This window comes from Grus americana, chromosome 1 (assembly GCF_028858705.1).
Source record: "Grus americana isolate bGruAme1 chromosome 1, bGruAme1.mat, whole genome shotgun sequence".
In the NCBI taxonomy this organism is placed as follows: Eukaryota; Metazoa; Chordata; class Aves; order Gruiformes; family Gruidae; genus Grus; species Grus americana.
This window is the reverse complement of record NC_072852.1, coordinates 70,002,509-70,023,889: the sequence shown is the minus strand read 5'-3', so window position 1 is coordinate 70,023,889 and position 21,381 is coordinate 70,002,509. Positions and strand designations below refer to the sequence as shown.

Below are 21,381 nucleotides of genomic sequence, written 5' to 3'. Positions count from 1 at the left end.
AGTAGTATGTGGGAGGAACATGGAAAACAAGACTGGAAGAGCTCAGCCTTTCCCTCAAATACTATTTAAACAGGAATATAATTACTCTCATAGTTTCTTTTACAGAGTTAGCCAGTAAGAAAAATAATAGAGGTGATGCTTCTGTCTGGAAAAAGCTTTACAAGCTGAAAAAACTTGGATTCCCTTAGCCACCCAGCACAAGCAGTGGTTTTACAAGCTTCTCAGTAATAAATGAAAAAAGGCTTCTTGGGCATCTAATTCACAGCACACAAGAGAACTGGGTTTGCCTCTGTGATCTCTCTAGTTAAAAGAAACAACAACAACAAAAAAATCAAGGTCTTATCAGAACAGACGTTTTATCATGGAATTAATTTTATGGACTGAAGATATTTCACCTTATGGGCTGGCACCTTTTAAGTTCTGAATTGACAAAAAGGCACCAGCTTGGTGTTGGGAGTCACTCAGGTGTTAATGAGAGCATTAACTGACAGATGGCATTCAAGATATTTCTCCCCTCTCCAGCGAAGACAGCATTCAAGATATTTCTCCCCTCTCCAACGAAGACAGCTTCTTTGCTACAGCAGAGATCAGGAAAGCTTAATTCTTAACAAGCGTACAATGCTTTGGCACAAAGGCAAGCCCTCTAGAAGGTAATGGGAAGGATTCAGGGTTTGCTGGGATGACCTCAGTCAAACATCATTAACAGGGTCAGGAGAAGCAAAGCCTATTTCAGAAGAAAAAAATAATGTAAGGGCCCCCATGATCAATCTATCGTGGCTTGTCAGAAAGAGAAAGCTTAGGCTGACCTTAGAAGCAATATGAGTTACTACTACCAGCCTGACCTTGAGCTCTCATGTAACAATGGAGACTTTCTTTTTTTTTTTACTGTATTAATGAGCTTTCTTATCTGAGGTGGGGGAGGAAGCCTTATGGACCAGCTTGCACTTTACCTTCAAACAATTTGCCCTGCTGAGAAACTAAGTCAGGCATGATGCAGGGCAAAAAAGATACAACCCCATCCATCTGGGGGAGGAAAGGATTGGATAGGTATATTCCTCATTTCCTTCCATGCCCTCTGTGTGCAGCTCACTCAGAAGGCACGCAAGTCAACAGAAAACATGTGTTCCTCAGACCATGGATCAACTTGTCATTAGACTGGCAGAGGCAACAAGCACCTTGAAGGGTCTCTCCTCAAAACACTTCACTGCAGCAGAGCAAAATGACCAAAAAGCTGGAGATCCGGGAATCATGACCTTTAGCTTTAACATCCACGTTTTGTTTCCAATTCAACTAGGAGCACCACTAGCTGAACCACTGTCCTGCACCGTGGGTGGGGACAGGCTTCACAAATCCTAGCCATGGACAGTCTTGAGGGAAGCAGTAACTCCCAGCCACACCAAACTGGTGACATACCTCAGCAAGGTCAAACCCTGGTAGAGCCCTTGTGATGGAGGAAACACACACAGGCTCATCCTGCCTTTCAGTGCACTCTTTTGATTCATGCCTGGAGAAAACCAGCTGGTCTACAAGTGGCTGTGAACAAAAGGAGGACAGCTGACATTAACAGACCCTGAATGAGACCACAAAAAAATTTTAAAATAAAATAAAAATCAGACCGGGCTGATCAAAGCTCCAGAGTGAAGTTTCTCCTCCCAGAGTTGGAAAGACAGCAGAGATTGCTGGAATAAAAGACCATCACAAGGCATGTACAGGCCTGCCTTTTGTCCTCCACTTCTAGCTAGAACTAGTTTTCTAAATGCAGACACTGCCCAAGCCTCCAGTAATTCTGAGGATTACCTGTGTGGCCATTCAGGAGTTTGGCAGTGAAGGAGAGGAGAAAGACCCTTGAAGAATCAGTGTGGATTGCACTGAGCTCTGCGCACAATGACCTTTGTCTTCACCCTTGCTGAACTTTCTACATTACAAACATGGTTTTGTGTCAAACCATGAGGACAAAAAAAATAGCTGGTTAGCAAATGTTAAGTAGCAGCAGCTCTTCCCTAAAGTAGTCTCGTCTAACTCCTGGATTTGGCAGTCTGAAACATGAGTGATCAGAAGTTTCCACATCCATGAAAGATATACCCAAATTTTCCACACAAGTAGAGGACAGCAGAGTAAATTCAGCACCCTAGCAATTCCTGTTCCCTGCCCCTCACTTGTCCACCCTATAACTTGCTTCCAGAGCACAAATGTGGCACTGAGACCACCCCCAAGAATATGCTGAAGAGATGCTTAGAGAAGACATCAGGGACCTGGACCTTTCCTCCAACATGATAACGCAAAGTTAGGACAGAAGCTTCTCCAGCAGAAGGGCTGCTCGATCTTGCTAAGGAAATCTAGTTTACATGGTTGGATGCCAGGGAATCCACTGCCTTCCCAGCTGAACTCCTAAAGTGTTCATGTTTAGGAGAGGACAAAAATAGCTAAGAAAAACCATGGCTATCAGCAAAGAATACTCCACTCCTGTGCTCCTTGTCTTCCTCCATCTTACCTCAAGCGATCTTCCATACAATAGAAACTGGGGAAGCTGGGAGGGGAGCTGGCAGATATGCTGTATCCCACAGAGAAGCAGAATAGGAACAGCTATGGAGCGAGGCAGTGTCTCCAGGGAGGCAGAGAGAATGGAGAGCTGATGTGGGCTGTCTAGTCTAATAAGGGATCACACCACAGGAGCATGTGCTGGCTTGACAGAAGCAAGTGCAGCCACTTAACCTGGGTATGACAGCTGAAGTGGGAGTGTTGCTTTGCTACCCCCAAAAAAGGGGAGCACGAAGGAAGAAGGGGAAGCCACAAGGTCACCACAGCTGCCCACCCTTCAGGGAGGTTCCAGGTCTGCTCAGGCAGACGTCTCCCCCCAGTCACGGCAGAAAAACTGAGCAACCAAGGAAGTTTCCAGCTTGGGCCCTTTAGCACTACTAGGCCACACTCACCAACTCTTGAATTAGACAGAGGTGCCCTTTTACTTGCCGTGAGATGGCATGTGCTGCCTTCCACCCCTGTTCCCTCACACAAGGGACAGGAGGCAGCAAGTCCACCCCTCCAAAAGCAGACGCCAGCTGTAGGAACTGAACTCGTCTCACACGCCAGCGTGGCAAAAGGGCACGCTCTGATCCTCCCCAGCTGCCTATGGTCCACGCTTCTGTGATTTGGCTTTTATCTAGCAACCACCCTATGCATGACACAGCCGCTGGGGGTGACTTGTTTGTTATTTTGCTGAGAGAAGGCAGAAAAGCAGCAGAGATATCAGCGCAGATATAGCACAGTCCTGCATTGGCCTGTTCTGAAAAGGCTCTTCCCTTAGGCTGGCAAATGCCGGGGACAGGCAGGAGTGCTGAGATAAGTGTCTATTTGATCTTCTCTCCCCCATTCACCCTGGATTTTTCACTGGTTTATGTTCACAAAACGCCAAGGCAGCTAATCAGTGCTCTGTGACCCCTGTTAATTGGGCTGTGTGAGAGAAAGGCAGCACCGGCAGGAGAAATCACACATACCTGTTACTTTGAACTGTCCTGTCATTTTCCATCTCCCTGCTCACAGGAGCTCCAAGCACCTTTCTGTGAGCCAGGGCTGCTCTATTTTTGTCACCATCCATCCCCAGGATCAGCAGGAGGGGCCACAAGTGTTTCGTGTGGTTGTCCTACCTTTAACACCTCAAGGTACAGGGAGGCAACAAAGAGGCACATTGTTGCTTCTCCTTCCATGTGAGAAGGTGAAAGTGATTTTTGGTGAAGGAAACACAATCTGAAGGCACTGATGGCCCTTCTTCCACCTACGCCCAGCTGCTCCTCACTGCCCTTATCTGCCTCTCTGTTGCTCCCCCTCTCCCTCCCCACCACAATACCAAGAAGCAGCGAGCAGATGCCCAGCATCCATCTCCCCATCTCAAGAGACCAGAAGCATATTTGGCCAAGTAAGCCAGAGAAAAAAAGCAATTGGTGTGAAGATGTGAAGCACTGGAGGAAAAAGGGGTTGGATTTGCCAAGCCTGGTGGATTATGCAGTACTTGGAGGATGAGGAAGACGCATATGGTTAGCTAGATGCACACTGGGTGTGGGGGCCTGTGTTTGATTTTTAGTTAGGAGCAAGGACTGCTTGCATGTTTTTGTTGTTTGATTAAGGAAAGGAGGAAATAGGAATATGAACAGCAATAAAACCAGAGAAACATCCCAAACAACAGCTGAAGGTATATTGTACCAAAGGAAGAGAAAGGTAAAGGGGATGAGCAGGAGGATGCGTACGCTGTCCAGACAGATTCAGAGAATATTAATGGGATTAAAACAAAACTTAAAACATGATTACTACCTGTTTGTTTTACAATGCTAACTCAACTCTTCCTTCAAACTCAGTGAGTCTCTGCACAGTCTCCATGAGGGGAAGATTTGTGCTCTCGGTGCATGCAGGGTTTTGTGAAAACTGATAATGACAAATCAATGGGTTGCATAACTGGATTAAAAAGGGGGGGGGGGGGGAAATAATTCTGCTAAAAGATCCTGAAACTTCACTGTGGTGAGCAAACAGTATTGCTATATATATTTGTGAAAACATGAATTAAGGTAGCAATAGATGAACCGAAAGGATTATTTACCTTGAATGAATACAAAGAAGATATGATTTGAGAAAGTTTTAAAAATTAACTTTTTCCTGAATTGTAATGGCATAAATACGATTAATTATGATTATGCTATTTTCCATGGGCATTGTTGGGTTTGACTCAAGATGACCATGCTCACACCAAAGGTGTGTTTAAACACACCTGCCCAGCTTTGCCAACATACTCTGTACTTCACCGTTTATTCATTTTTACCTTTAAGATACTACCCTGAAACCACTACTCAAACGGTGCTATAACAAATCAGTTGCCTTCAGTGTGATGTACAACCCATGAGAGCAGCAAGGAGAGGTTTAAACTCCAAGAGGAAACCAGCTACATAATCAGCCACTAACATGCATTTTCCTACCTACCATCATATTGAAACATGCACCATGGCTCCAGCATGGAGGAAAGCAGATGATATTGCAGCTACTTTTTCTCGTCTTGCTTAAAAATAGACCTCAATTCCTTGAGATATAGCTGAAATTGTAAAATACTGTGCATCTGGAAGGAAATATATAGGAATCTCCAGAAAAATGCTGGTAAGACAGTCTATCGGATATCCTGCCTGTCTGAATGGGAAGAAGAGTTGAGTGCCATCAAGCAGTAAGTGGTTCCTGCTTCTTTATTGGGGGTTGCACTGAACAGTCCATCAGCCATAGAGGAGACAAGATGCGTGTCCCCAGCAGCGTAAGCTGCTCTTTTTCTGCCTTGAGGAATCAATCTGTTGAGCCAAGGGAGCCCAAGAAAGAGGCAATATCAGTTACTGAACCTTTACCCAGAAAGGGACACAGAGTTGGTACTAGAACTGGGTGGTACCAGTGCTGATGCCATCACACATTATACGTCCAGGTGGAAAGGACCAAGGAAAAGTCATCTCACCCCAAGCGCCTATGATAAACTACTGATAGAACTGAAAATGTCTATCACTCCTAAAGAAATTTTGTTGTCAAGCTGGTATGTGATACTGTGGGAGGATACAAGGGAGATGTCTAAGTGTATGTCACCTCTTGCCATGTGATGACATTGATCTTGGCTGGGGAAGGGCCAGGGAAAGTGTCTTTCATTAAACAATGAATTCCCTGGCATGCTAGTGAATAGGGTCAGAAAGCTGAGGAGAGTCAGAGCCCAACGCTTCCCTGTCCAATGAGATCTATCACTGCAGCTAGACTAGGAGCATGAATTTTTCCCTGACAGTATGCTCAGATCAAGTGGTAAGGATCTCCTGAGACCTTGAAGTGCAGAGTTTTCTGTCAGGCTCAAAATCAGAAAATGAGTGACAGACACGACTGGCAAAGGCAGAAAGGCAAGAGGCAGAAGAGAGGTCCTGTGTCTCAGAGCCAACACCGGGGTGCGTACTGAAGGCACTGGAGTGTATGGTTGGTACTAAAGGACAAGAAGGTGATGGTGACGAGGTGTCATGACAATCAGTACTGAAGTTGGTGGTACTGGTGCACAAAACTGAGGTGCAGAGTAGGAAGGCCAGCTGAAGGAAGAATGCACTGATCTGCAGGGCACAGCTGGTCCCCTGGTGAAGCATAAGATCACCAGGAGAAGATTAAGCAATATTGATGCCAAACTGGACATTTTACAGGCACATCAGCAGGCAGCAGGCTTTATGGCAATGACAGACTTAATGGTATCAGTAAATTACATCACTTTTTGGATGCAGTGGAAAAGCGAAGAGCCTAGGTTCTCCTCAAAGCATGTGGTCATGAAGCAGTAAATCCAAGACACAGCAGTTCCCGGGGTCAGTTTTAGGGCTCAAGGAGAAGTTCCTGAGCCTCAAAACAAAACCATCTGACCCAGACATTTCTAAGCACAACTTAACAAAGCAAGGTACCTTTCTCCCCCCGACACACAGGAGGCCAGATTTTTGTCAGCCTTGTAAAGGAAGTCAGACAAAGGCAGGAGGGTCCCTAAGTGAAGTGAAACGCTGATCCTGAAAGGCTCTGATCAGCAGGTGAAACTCCTCCAGTCCCTGCATGGATGGATGCCTCCTAGCACCCCTCAGGAATTTGGAGTGCTGCATTCTTCTCTGCCCAGTTCTTCCCCAAGGCTTATCAAACACTGAGGATGGGAATCACTTATAGCAATAACGATCCGGCAGCCAGGACAGCGTTTGAAGCCTGGGGGCTTCTGCATTGCTTCTGTGTCAAGTACCTTCAGCTTTGAATAACAAAAGGCAATCTCTTGAAGGATCAAAAAGGAAAACAAAAAGAACCAGAGTTAGAACTATTTATTAACTAACCCAAGAACTTGTTAGATAACTAACCAAGGTTGTTAGATACAATAAAAAGGGAGAGAGAAGGATCTGCGTGCTCAAGAAGGAAAGAGGTACCTTGGGGGAAGCCAACTCTGTCAATCAGTGTGGGGGATTTGGGCAACGCTGGTGTGGGGTGAGAGACCTGGTAAGATGCAGGCTGCCAGCTACCGCTTTGAAGGGTTCTGCTAAGGGAGACTTTGGTTCATGCACATTGGGTGCATAGCCAGTGCATACTGATCTGACCTGGAAAAGATGTGCAGGGAGGGATGCTGATGGCCACACAGACAAACTGAAGTGTGAGAATCACTGCAGCACTCTCTGCTCTTGCCACACGCTGCCTCCATGTGCACACTTTGACCCTTAAGGCATGGATTTTTTCCTCCCTTGTTTTGTGTCTTATTCTGTGTGACCTTGACAAACAACCACACAGTGTGTGCCCAACAACAAGCCACTCCGGATGTGATGAAATGAAGATGAAGCCATAGTAGTTTCTATCTCAGGAGGGATGAACACAGCCTTCTGGATGGTCCAGAACAAAGGAATGTACCTAGAGCCCAATTTTCACCTTGTGAACTGACCTGGTAAGACAGCAAGGGCTTTGGTTGATCTGTGATAGCATTTCACTTCTCCCATCAATTACCTTCACCAGCATCTAACCAGACTTAATATGTGCTTGCCAATTTTTATCCACATGCCTCTTTCTTTCTACTACAGTTATTTGATTGTGATGCTCTTTCTGAAGAGAAGCAGATCAGCCCTTGGGAGTTGGAGCCGAATAACTTATGAAAGACCCAAATACATCTCCTATATTCTGAAAAAGCAAATAGGAATGAGGCTCACTGTGCTCCACATTCAGACTGGGAGAGGATCATTACTTACTATTCATTCCTGGATCCTTGAAGAACAAGTGAAGCCAGCTTAATGCTGCATTGTTCATTCCTACTGCCCATCAACGGAAAGCATGCTCCCAATTCATAGCCATAAGGAAACACAACAGTATTGCTGTGCCATAAGCTCTTCCGATTGTTTAGGGGCTGTAGAGAGGACCTTAGGGTATTACAGTGATGATGAGCACTGTGGGGAAGAAGCTAGAGTTATTGTCTTGATGATGATGGGGAAATAGGACACATGCGTGTATTATGGCACAAATTCATATGAAACAAGCCCTTATGTGCCTTGCTGCTCATAGAAAAATATGCTTAATGCGGGAGAAGAGAGTCCCTTCTGAGGCAAAAAATACCTAGTGTGGGGTTGCCTTGAAGCAAACAAGCTTAGCAAATACACTACTTAGAACCAGCCCCATGTATTACAAGTTTCTGGGACAATGGATAAAAACAAGTTTTTACAGATAAATAAATGGGTCCTAAAGAAGTCCCTTTTGGGATTCGTTTCAGAACAGGTCTTTCCTCTTCTCTAAAGCTTAAACCACTATGCTGGTTGAGCGAGAAAGAAACTGAGGAAGGATGGAAGATAAAATGAGAGAAAAATTAAAAGTATAGGTGACTTACAACAGAGACTGACATGACACACCAAATTATCGTAGTGGCTTAGCAGCTGGCCAGCAGCCTCCCCAGCTGTTCATCAAGATCACTGGCGCTAAAAGGCTCCAAGAAATTAATTTCAGAACTTCTCCAATATTCACCCTTGGACTAAAGATTGGTTTCTGAACCTGGCTGAGGTGCTGGGAGGTGGTCTGCAAAACCAACCGTGCTGGAGTAAAAATCCTGCACTGGTGGTTTGAAGCATCACTGTCTTGAAATGTGAGTCTCAAAAGTGAGGGCAAAGGTTTCACATGGAGAGAACTTCCACATCCTCTCCCTCTCTCTCCATCATTCTTTGTCTTCTTCCTTCAAAGGAGAAGACGTTTTCACTTGCCTTCTCAATTTCTTTCTTCATCATTGCTTTCTTCCTCCTCTCCAGAGTAATCGGCTTGCAACATCAAGAACTTAAAAATACAGCTGTCCATTTCATATTTCAAACTCTGACATTGGCATGATGACATCATTGCAGTCTCCAAGACCCTTCACTGACTGTTCTCTGTTCATCCTTTTAAGTTTAGCCACCTATTCCTCCCTGTCAATGTTTTGCATAACTCCCTCCCCCCCAGCTATCCACTCTATTTGTCTTTCATCCATCTGCCCTGACAATAACAGCACAGCTTTCATGGTCTTTTTCTCCCACCATTTTCAGTCCTTATTCTCCACCAAATCTATGGAATAGCACTTCCAGAACGTGCTACCAACTTTTCTTCAAATTCTTCTTTAAAGATTAATTTTATCCATCTGAGAATCAAAGACATTTACTTAGCTTTATTTATACTTGAACTCTATAATTTTATTCCACTGTGCTTCTCATTAATCTCTGAATGACTGCGTTATTTTACTGCTGTAATCTCATCCTTCCTTTCCCAACACCTGCCAGCTGCCTCATTTTCACTTTTTACCCTTTAAAAGGCTCACCTTGCATAGCTTGGCTATTATTATAATAAATATTAATATTAGATTCAAGATGAGCAATGTAGCCACTTCATCCCCCTTGCCCCCTCATGGTATCTCCTGCGCCGATGATACTGGGTCGATTCCAGAGGCCATCCCCCAATCTCCATGATGTATGCACGGCAGCACTTGTTAAAAGTCAGACTGTAAATAATGCTGATCTTGTTGATATTCACTTGGCATTCATGAATATGATTCCGAGTTAGTGAGGTGCTTTGTGGCCGGGCCATTGAAACAGTTGTTATAATCAAGGTCACTGGCACAACTGCAAGAGCCGGCTGTTAATACTCTTTCCGAAATGTGGTGGTCCCCAGGTCTGCTGCGACCGAGCTTAGGCTGGCTGCCCCAGGTGTTATGGCATGGACTGAAGTGCTGAATTCATTCAGATTGTCATAGTCCCTTGGCTTAGCTATTCCTGCAGCCCAGTTCTCCACAGTATCCACGAGACCGAAAACTTGGCACTGGTTTGCCAGCTATCCCAGTCAACCTGCAACTTTATCCCCTAGACCAGACCAACATACAGGAGTTCTTAAAGGACACAGCTCACGTAGCCACATGCAGAAGGGCAGTTTCAAGACGTTAAGCATTTTACTGAAGGCACTTTTACCAAAACATGAGACCTGGGGTAACCCCCAAAGTAGCCTGTAAAGACACACTCCGCACAGAATAAAAGACAAGGGTGGACTGAAATGACAAAGCAGAAGCAAGAAGTGAAATACTTAGAGCTATTAAACACAGTCCTCAGAAACGGGCATTCTGCCCTGATGGGTTAGAAGATTTCAGATTATCCCTTATCTCTTCCTGATGAAAGCTCAAATAAGTGATTACAGAACAAGCATTAGAAAATAAGCAGAAGAGAGGTAGTACTCTTGATTGGCAATTCAACAAGTAGGGAATATAGCTCTTCAGATGCCGTACTAGGAATATTTCTCAGTGCCACCACTAGCGGTATGAAAGAAATAATTAAGACAATTACAGGGAAGGGAAGAGGAGTTAAGGAATATCCTCTTATTATCCATATTAGAACAAACCAGGTGCAAACTACAAGCCAAAGACTCCAAGGTTAGTTTACAGATCCAGAAAGAACTTAAGGTGGGTGCAAAACAGACGATTCGCTTAGGAAAAAAAATTCCAAAGCATTAAGGGAAGAAATAACAAGAAAAAAATAATAATTGAGGTTCCTAAGGAAGCAAATGCTGTCTGTGGTGCCACAAAAGTCAATTAAGACAGTTTTCACCTACAGAGATGGAGCAATCTCCTGGGGTATAAGAAAAAAAATAAAAATCTCATGGGGCATAGGCAAGAGCAGAGATATTGGTTTTGTCCCTCCTCACATTCTGGCACCTTTGTTCATGTTGAAAAAACCCCCAAAAACCCATGTTATAAGAAAAAGCAATTAAAATGTTTTTCAAGAGAAAATAGCAGCATACAAAATGTCTCCCAATGAGAAATATGATAAAAGTCATTGAAACTTTTTATGCCATCACATTAGAAAAACAGCAAAAAAGCAATAACAGAGCAGTGAAGAATGAGTTTCACCCAAAGAAATGCTGAACAGCAGGAGCTTTTCTGGATTATTTTAGTTGAGTGTACACATCCATGTCACACCATCACTTCTTACTTAAAAACAGCTGCAGAAGGCTCCTGCTGCGGCTGTTGCCGTTAGCTGAAGCTCTGATCTTCCTGTCTTGATACAAGTCATCAAGTCACATTTCCTGCTGGAATTAAAGTGGCAGCCCCTAGGGACTATGCAGCTGCCCAATTTATATCAGAGAGAATCTGAAGCAAGCACCGGTATTTTTTCAAACTGCTTAATTTTCATTTATTTATTTTTTTTATAAACCCCAAATTCTATCAAGAGTTTTCTCCCTTGTCACTCCCCACTTTCCAGGCAGCTGCATTTTGAAACAATTAAAAGAAAACATAGACATTTCAAGGCCTGTGCACAAAAGCTAGAAGCAGGAAAAAACATACGGGTAAACTCACTGGCATCAAATCGAAGCGTGCCTATAGCATAAAACTGAGCCAAGAGGTCAAACAAAAAGCTTCAAGGATATTAGTTATTGCATCGCTAGTAGTTCAATGGTATGGATGGTATATGAATGCTGCAAAGGGTATTTATAAAACAACAAAAGCTGCAGATCATGGCACATAAGTACTTGGAGTCAGAGCAAAAAGACGAGAGGAACAGGGGAACCGTCCTGGCCAAGTCTCAAACCACCCGGTGCCAGGCAAGGACAGTTACAGGGTCATCACTAAAGATGCTAGAAGCCAGAAATGCAGACTACCTTTAGTCCGTACTTCTACAGTGCTTAACACGGCAAGAACCAGGTCAATGAAGAGTGTTCCTGACAGCTATGATAGGTTATGATAAATAAGAATTTGTAGAAGATCATGTGGCATCCCATTAAGTAGTCTCTGTAGTTAAACAGATATCCATAACTCAAAGAAAATATTAAGTTTCCAGACATTCAACACTCCTTAACCATCAAGCAGGGTAAAAACCAGCCTCTCTCTTGCACGCAATTTTTTTTTTTTTTAAAAAGTCTGTCATAAAGAATATCAAAACCAAGGCAAAGTTGCTCTGCTTCAAAACCAAAAAACCAAAACCCTCCAAAAGTATTAATCTCTTTCTTTTTTCAAAGAATAAAAAGCAAATCAAACTACAGCATGTTAAACTGTGCATTAGAAGGGCTCTCAGCTAGGTTCCACTTCCAAAATTACTTGAGAGCACATTATAATTAGCAAAGGTATGTGACAGTTTTATACCCCTCTATGATGCATGATTAAAGCCAGGCAGCCCAGTTCTGCACGCCGTCAAAACAGATGTGACAAGAACTACAAGCTGTTCCCAGACAGACTGTGAGAAAGCATAGACAGATAACATTTTGGCCATCAAAGAGGTAAGACACGATACAAAACTAATTAAACCTCAAAACCCCTTGGAGAGGTAGGTAAACTATGTTTTATATGAAGTTATATGAAGCATCTTGTGCTTGAGCTGCAGTGCTCCAGCCCAAGAACAAGGATAAGAACAAGCTCCAACCTTCCCATCCGAGGTGCAACAGTGGGTAAAGCCCACAGCCTAAAGATTAACAGCTCATGGCCTCGGCACGAGGATGCAGAGCACAAATGACTGAAGAAATCGCTGCTGTAACGCCACCGTGACGGTCTGTGAAACTGTGGATTTTTCCCACGCAAGACAGACACCTCCTATCTGTCTGCAACAGAAAAACGTGGAATCCTGTCCCATTGCGAAAAGCCGAATCTAAACACGCAAATTCTGCCTCTTACGTTCGCACATCTTTGTCCGCTGGGCACTCAAAAAATCAATTAGAGGCTCAACTCCATACTGTTAACTGGGGACAAACTAGGAACAGTGGGGAAGCTGTGCATCAGCCAAGGCCTATGCCTCTTGAACTCGGGTTAGAGGGAACAAAGATGTTGCAAATAATTGTGTAAGGAACAAGGAGAATTTTAGGCTGTAAAAACACACATTCATTTTGGATAAATATTCCATGGCTGGTTTGTAAGCAAGAAACAAACAGTGGGGCAAGCTTGTTTCTGATAAGTGTATCCAAGCCATCATTTTTATTCTCTTTTATCTACAGATTTCCATATTTAGACTAAATCTTAATGCTTCTTCCTTCATGACATCCCTCTGCATTCAGCACTTTTCCCTCTGTTTCCAGGTAGCCTCCCCCATTGCTTCCTCTGCAGAGTTTCAGAGCCTACCTCCCTAACATCCCAGTGGCTCCGGGCAGTTTTCCTGATATATTCCTTCAGCCATTTCCACTGCACCGCTCCTGCTGTGCTCTTTTCCCCACCTCCTCTGCAGAAGAGACTTTTCTCGTTAGTCCCCTGCCCGCGAGGTCGTCCCCTTCGACGGGAGGTGCTATAGAAATGGTGCAGCTGGTTTCTCCTGCAGGCACCTCGTGCTTTCCCTAGCACAACCGTTCGGGTGAGGTGTAAGTTCTCACAACTTCACTACGTGACTTCGCGCTCCTCCATTTCCTACGGCACCTCCGGTACCTGGACAGACACACACCAACAGCTATGTAGGTACCTCCTTGCAGCTTTTGCATCTCGGAGTTAACCAAAGCTGTATCTGCACAGGCACAAACTGGGACCTACGTGCAATACTGAATAAACTACACATCGCTGAGCTGCCAGGTGCATCGTGTAACTGTACGTGAGTGTATACCCGTGTCTACATGTGTAACCTTCCCCAGACAGACAATTTGCCAATGCCTAATGACTCACCCATGATTCATCCCTGAATTTTGTTAGTTAAAACAGCTGAGAAAGGGAAGGCAATTAAACAGTGCAATTGCTAAGTGGACACTCTTAGATCTGGAGAGTTTAGCAGAACCTCACAATGTGAAATTTATAAAATTTATCAAAGACAAATCTTCCGCTGCTTCTACAAGAGTGAGCTGGTTAAGATGGGCAAAACACTTAAGCCACTACTTTCTGGTGTTTCTGGTATGAAGAAGTAAACTTGCTGCATGTTTATAAGCAAGATTATAGTGCTCTGTGGCTGTTTTGATGAAGGAGGTATACACGATTGCAGTCCCTTTATGATCAAGCCTCTCATCGCATCAGTTTCATTCAGAGACAGTAAACGTAGTGCAGCTGCCTGGTTCAGGTCCCGATACCCGCTTACGATGAATGTCAACACAGCAAAGCAAGAGAACTTACTTAAGTGGCAGATATATATATAAAAAATAAACTATATAAATTTTGTTGAACATAATCGGTTAATTAGAAATAGAGCTTTCAATGCAAGCACCTATGGCTATATGCCTATGCACCAGCCTAAGCCTCTGCACAACAGGGGAATCCTAGGGAGCAGGATTGCTTAACACCTCTTCTAAGCAACTGCAAGTGTTGCCAAGCTGTCTTCGTCTCCACAGTTATGCTTTGCTATTAACATGATTCGCAGAAGGACAAATAAAACACACTGCAACAAGTCTTTGTTATCACTGGGAGCACGTTTCACTGCTGAGCAGTGATCCTCTAAAGAATGATGTTCTACAGATGTCTCAATTTGGGACGCTACTTTCGTGGACACTAACAAAGTGTCTCTGGATGTCGAAACATCAAGACAATGTGTAAAATCACTTTCTAACATCCTGCAACTGAACCGATTTCAATACTCCTCTTACTTCTGAGAAAATTACAATTGTCCTTCTGTAAAGCAATGGGATCTTCCATGCAAGTGAGGTGGCTGCAGAGCAACAAGTTTTATTCTGTGCAATACATATAAAATGTTGAAAACATATGTGATGATTTAAAGACTTAGTGTGATATCGCTAATTTGACCAAATAGAGTGCAGAGCATAACAGCAGATGTGAATGTTCGCTGTACGCGCTAGTGCTACAGCAGAGTATCCGACACATTTGCATGGGATCCGAACAAAGAAGTTCACTTAACAACAGGTCTGCAAAATTAAAAACCTGCAACTCAACACAAGAAGAGCTGGAATTCCCTTCCACTCAGTAAAGCATCTGGCCTGATTGCTGGTGGCTGCCCATCACTGCCATGTCATCAATCTAAAGCCATGAAACATCCCCACATCCCCACAACCGTGTTAATTAGCTCCCCTTGCAAAGCGCTTAAGCCACAGAGTGAGGTTACTCACGTGATGTCTCTGCGCTGATAGCAACCTTGAAGAAGGCAGGCGATCAGGTCGCTGATAAACTCCACATCATCCCTGTGAAGAGCAGCTTCCAGTTCCTAATGAGCAGAAAGGAGAGAAAAAAAATTCCAACCATCAAACTAATTCCTTAAAATTTACTGCTAGCTGATCAGGACCAAAAAGACACAAGCAGCTTCAAGTACGAGTACAGCGGCAGAGCGTACACTGGGTAAGCCGACCTTTCCCATCATTAAAAATACTGCTACTACTACCTCTTCATTGCAAGAGTTTATGGGAAGACCTTGAAAGGCTTTTACTGAATGTCACTCTCCAGCCAGAAGACTAATGCTTTTGTCTGGAAATAGAAAAATAGGGTTCAGTGAGGTTGAGATACTACAGCCTAATAAGAAAGCCATGATTTCTCCCATGTTCAGCTGATGGGCAGGAATCAACAGTTTCATTCTCCTCCTTTGCTTTCCACTTGCTAAGGCTGGTGAGAGCTCATTTAAAAGATGTGCTCAGAAAGTGTGGCCCTAAAAGCCACTTACACAGAGAAGTAGCAGTTTCAGATGAATAGCCAGAAATGGCTGAAAGCTAGCAAGCAAATGCCCCAAAGTAAAGCAGGCATTTTGATTATTTAACTTACTTCTCTTTGTTGTTTTTTTTCCCCTCCAGTAAGAGAGAAAGAAAGGATGGAGGGATGTCGGACACCTCATGACCCAAAACCTCAAGCCTTGATGGGAGGGGTGGAGAGTATTTATTATAGCTTATTTCAGCACAATGGAGTTCACATAAAGGCGAGATGCAGGAACTGCTCCATAAAAAGGATAAACTTCTGAACTGTAGTTCTTACGAATTTCACACATGTTGTGAGAAATATCTGTTTTTCAGCCAGCAATTTCAAGCCTTGTTTTCAAAATATTACTAGGTTAACTACAGTTTTATTTATATGCCAGCAAATCATTCACAGTAAGAAAAAGCCACTTCCTATAGGAGTTATCATCAGTAGTATACAGCACTTAACAAGATTTAATATGGATAAACAACATAGGCATAAGAAGTTATTATTTTGGGGTTTCAGAGTAAACAATGGATTGAATACAAATTCCTACTTGAATGTTACTCAACAGACTGTTACACAAATGGCTAAGCTAATGGCTACGGAATAAAGGTTAATGGCCAGAGAATAAAGGATAAACGTTTTGGCACTTACCCAATAAAGAAGAGAAAGTGCTTTTTTATTAGACCGCAGTAACTGCGGTAATAAAATTATTGATAACAGATTGCAGATTAAATGCTGCTTGTAGTTTTTTATTGGAAATGTATTAATGGCATATTTTCATTATCAACACCACTGTTATTTACCTCTTGTGCAACATCTAAAGTGCTTCACAAGTGGAAGCCAGACACCTGCCCTGCGAAGAACGTATTAAACGCATCTATTATATGAGGAAACTCGAGGCATGGAAAGGGCAGCGGGCAGCCAAAGCCTGACATAGCGTCCCTGCCACAGAGCTAGGAAAAGTCCCAAGAATCTCTGTTCTGGCTTCTGGACGACTACCCTGCTTAATGACAAGTTAACACAAAAACTGCAGTTGCTGCTTGCCATGCCTCAGAGAAAGTGATATTATTGTTGTACAAATAGTAATCACACTATATAAATAGCAATTACCAAGTGAATTCACTTGGTAAGTGGTTAGTGTTTTGGAGGTGTTGACTTATTTTATTTGTAAATTACTTTAGTGGACAGCTGCCTTCAAACAAAATATACCTGAGAAGGAGGGGGGGAAAAATAAAGTATGCAATGTGCTAAAACATCCCAGGTGTGTTACCACAATACACTTACAGCTTGTCAAAAACGTTAGGACCCAGAATAAAGGACAAGGGGGTCTCCAGGATATTCCCCCCATTCAGCCTCTCCCTTGTGCGCGTACACTTGTGCACTAAATGTCAGGCAGCAGCCCGCCTCTGCTGGGATGCGACAGCCTTTTGTATGAAGGAATATTTAAATTGCTTCCCGTGAGCCTTTTCAGCCTGCTGTTTGACTAACACTCCCTAAGCACTGGCCACAACCAGCTCAGATAGCCCCTATCTGCAGCCATTGTCTTCCAGGCCCGGGAGTGACCTTTACATTTTTGGAGCCAGTGGGTCACCCTGGGAGCTGGGGGACATTCCTCGGGCACTGGGCAAGTGCCCAGTTGCCCCAGGACCCCCCGTCTCCTGGGCAGGGACCTGCCCATCTTCCCCAAAACACCTGCCCAGGGAGCTTCCCCCCTCTCTCGCTGCCTCCCTCTTTCCCAGACGGGTGCTCCTTTGTCCCTGCCTTCATGGTGGGCGCAGAGCAGATCTGGGAACCCGACCCGGCCGCAGACGGATCTCACAGCCACTGGCTAACAGGTGCACTGGGCACGCAGAGCGACACGTGGCTGGGTGCGGAGTCCCGGCGCCACGCTGGGTTAAGGGGCTCTGGCACAAGTCAGGCTTAATCAGCACACACGTAGCACGAGACTAACGAAAGTCCGTCGTTAGCAGGCACGGGGCTGTCAGCGTCTCTGTAGAAAGGTGCTCGCACCGCACTCCCCAATGCTGCGGGTGCTGCCTGTGGCCCACTCCAGGCCTGTGGTCCCTACCGAAAGTCGCAATCTGGTGCCAGCAGGTTCAGTAAAGACACAGTCCAACTATTACCATGGTTATTTGTCTTGGAAAAAGATGCCGATATTGTTCTGTAAACTTTTTGTCTAGTTTTCTTTTTTTCTGTCACTGCTTGCAACAGGGCAAGAGCATTAAGAGGTGCTTTAATTTCCCAGGGCTGAGTCCATTGGCCCTGTTTAACTGAATGTCACAATTTTCTATCCTGCTGGATTCTCCAGCTTTCTGCCCCAAAACATCTAAATCCTGGACCACATGCCCGGGGTGCTGTGGGAATGCCAGGGACCAGGAGGATGCAATGCAAATCTTAACATCTCAGGACCGCAAATGAAGAGTTGGGATCCCCTCGGGTTTTCACCTAATGTTTTGACCCAGATTTTGCAGAACAAATAAACCTTGTTTTTCCGACCCTCTGTTCAACAAGGGATGGCCAGAAAAGCAGCAGGGTGCTCAAGCAGCACATCTGAGCAGAGGTGGCCGAAGCCACCCAAGGGACTCCCAGAAGAATGAGGACACCAAAAAACCCCTGGTCTTGAGGGCAAACCCTGCCTGGGGTGCCCATCCCCACGCTCCTCCGGCCTGGCCAGGGCGAGCGGCTGGGCTTCCTCCCCGCCACCATCCCCCCCACGCCTCCAACCCTTTTGTTTTTCCCCTTTTCTCTTTGAGCACTGAGCTGTGAGCGCAGAAATCTGAACCTTGCCAAAACGCTTTGGGGACGGCACAGAAAGGAAACAGAAGAGGCAGCAAATCAGCAGAGGAAGGAGGGGGGACGACATCTCCTCCTCCTCTAACTGGAGAGAGCAACAGACACGAGAAAAGCAGGATTCTCCCCCTCTCCAGCTGGCGTCACACCTCATTAGGGAAAAGCCTGTTTAACGTCTTTCCCTCCCCCCAGCCCGGGACTAAATCCCCCCTGAGTCAGGCAAGGGCTGTCGGGAAGAGGCGGCCGCCGGAGCAAGGGTGACCAGCTCGCCCGAGAGGAGCGCTGGCCCGAAGCAGGGTTAGCCGGGGCGGGCGAGAGGGCACCAACCCGTCCCTCCCCGCTCCCTGGGAAAACAGCTGGCAGGGAAGGGCCGGCAGCCCCATACCTGCCTGCCCCACGCCAGGCACTCTGGCAGGTACGGGTAACCTCTCTGGTGTGCTGCTGGCCAAGGTTTGAGTCTGCAACAAAACGCTGCTCCTCCAGAGCTGCTCTGAGCGTGTATTAAACCCCGGTATCGCCTGCGTGCTGTTGCAACTGCTGTTTTGTGCTGCTCTTGACAGCACCCAAGTGCTGTGGCCTCTGTACGTGTGGTGACCCAAGCTCAACCTTGCCCAAAGTATACTCCTTTTTCAGTATCTGCCCAGACTTTTGAGAGGAAAGATGATTGACTTCCTGGATAAAAGTAAACGAATGAGTCCGCAACCGTGACAGCAGTGACATGCAGTCACCAACACCAGTGCAAAGGTAATGGCAGGGCTGCTGCAGACGCTGGCTTCCTGCACTATGCTGGTCAGATTTCAGCTCCTCACAAACTGTCCACTTGGAGGGTGGTGTCGCAAAGTTTGAGGTCCTTGTTTCAGAAGACAGGCTGCTCCAAAGCTGCAGGGAAGGCCAGCACATGTGAGAGCCTGGCGTGAGCAGGCTGTGTGCTAAGGTACAGGACTGCGGTTCAAAGGCCTCCTCTGTGCTGGAGCTGAATCATCTATAACCGAATCTGATGGACATAACCAGTTTAAGCACAGCTAAGCCTTGTCCAAGTTAGCCATCAGTTTAAAAACCTCAATCCCTTCAGCTCTATTTCCATACCGCTGCTGTTATCAGCTTTCCATTGCAATGCTCACAAGTGACTCAACAGGCTTTTGCAGAGGCTTTAGGAGATCACCGAAAGCCCCAACCCCTGTGCTGAAATTTCAACGTAGTCACTGAATAGAGTCAGGACATTCTTTTCCCCTCGCAGATAATTAATGACAACAGGTACTTGGGCAAGAGTTAGGTGAATTCATGCAAAAGAGTACAGTTTACCTGGACTGGGCAGGAAGATTTGAAGTCAACTGCAGGTCTGAAAAGCTTCCAATGAGCGTCATTTACCCCTGCGTTGCCTGAAGCCAGAGTGCGTGCTTCACATCTCCGGCTAGGAGCTCCTGCTGCCTACCCTACTGAAGAGCCAGCCATCCCCTGGCTTTGGGGAGGACACAGAGACTTGGTGCAGGACCACTGCTCACCCCAACATGTCCCAGAGAGAAAAGTGCAGTACCTTCCTTTGAGCCACACAGCACACCCAGCCGATTCACCCGAAGCAGCAGCAGAAGGTCAATGCAATGAAAAGCTGGATGTGGTCCCAAAGCCGAGGTGACAGGATCCAACTACACCATGGGCCGGTGGTGCCAAACCCCACTCTCAGCTTTTTGGTCTGTCGGTGTGTTCAGTCCCTGGGATGTACTCAGCACACCTGCAAAAACCAGGCCCCCGCCCAGCAGCCAGAGTGCCTTCTGCAGCCCAGTGCCATGCTCTCTCGGCTTGCGATCGCTGCCATCAACTGGAAATAGTTTTCAAAACAGGAAACCTACGGAGACTGCCCGTCTTGGCATGACAAGCTGGGAGGGCATTGCAGGGAATTAGGAGTATTCCTAGGGCCAGGATACCCTAAAAGGGCAAACAGCAGTGGGTTTAGATGGCTGCCTTTAAGACAGAAAGAAGTTATGCTTTTGGATCCTGATCAAATCTCCCAGCCACGTGGATATTAATTTTAGTGCCTAGTTGGAGACATCACCCATTACCTAAATCTACAGCCAGATGCATCTCTCCCAGCTTCCCCACAGTCCTCTGCAGGAGCCTGCACCCTCTCTCTGTAAGATGCCTCATGGATTTACAGCTTCCTGACCCAACAGACCCCCCGTCTTCTCTGCTCTGCCTTCGCATCGCAGGGAGAGTGGATGCTGAACGTCCTCCCTGCATTCTTGACAGCAGGGACCAAGTCAGCAGCTGTCCTCAAGGAAACACCATCATCTTCACCTCACCCCCTGGGGACCAGGGGGAGCCAAGCTGGCCTTCTACTGTAGCTTTGGGAGGGTGAGGCAAAGTGTTTTAATGACACTCAGCACCACAGCAGTCCCAGCTCTTATCTGAGCCACCAGACTGGTGTGTGCGAGGGCAAGGGATGAACAACAAACATCGGAGGGAGGAGAAAAGCTACCCTGTCGGAAGAGGACTATCACTTGGGGAGGGGGAAAAAGCAGGAGCAGCAAAGGTCTTCCCTTTTCCTGTTTCTTCAGGTCCCCCCCTTAATGTCTCTCAGTGCCTTCTGAGATCTCTACTTCACTCAACTTTCTGTGAGCAGACTGTGAAGGATATTTCAAGCACATTGTAAATAGGGGCATAATGTTACTCCAGGGCTCAGCAGAGGTGTGAGATGACAGCTTTGTATGAGGGAGATGGTTATAAACAGAAAGCCAGGGAGAATTTGTTGTACTGCCTCCATGTTACGGCTGTTTGCAAAGCACAAATCCCACATGCTCCCCCCCTCAGTGCCATCAGCGCAATGGGTAACCTCAGCTGTCCTCTCCTCCAGCAGCTCCTTTCAGCTACAAAAAGGGGATGCACAAATGTTGAATTCTGCTCAGTTTAGCCCAAGTAGGTTTGAAAACGCAAACTGTGTCCAATGCTGATGGACATTTTTGGTCAGGCTGGAATTTTCTAGGTTTGGTTTATAAGCATACTCTGGTTTTGTCCTCCTTTAGTCTCTCTATCAGGATGCT

At 45.6% G+C, this 21,381-nt stretch overlaps 1 protein-coding gene across 2 annotated transcripts in view; it reads right to left on the bottom strand.

Moving 5' to 3' along the window:
• The window catches only part of LOC129204932 (chromatin remodeling regulator CECR2), a 96,396-nt gene that overhangs the window by 30,150 nt on the left and 44,865 nt on the right, over positions 1–21,381 (bottom strand). For both annotated transcript variants that reach the window (XM_054821759.1, XM_054821768.1), the window contains exon 2: positions 14,998–15,092. In XM_054821759.1, coding sequence (XP_054677734.1) covers positions 14,998–15,092 — 95 coding nt within the window. The remainder of the gene's footprint in view (positions 1–14,997; positions 15,093–21,381) is intronic.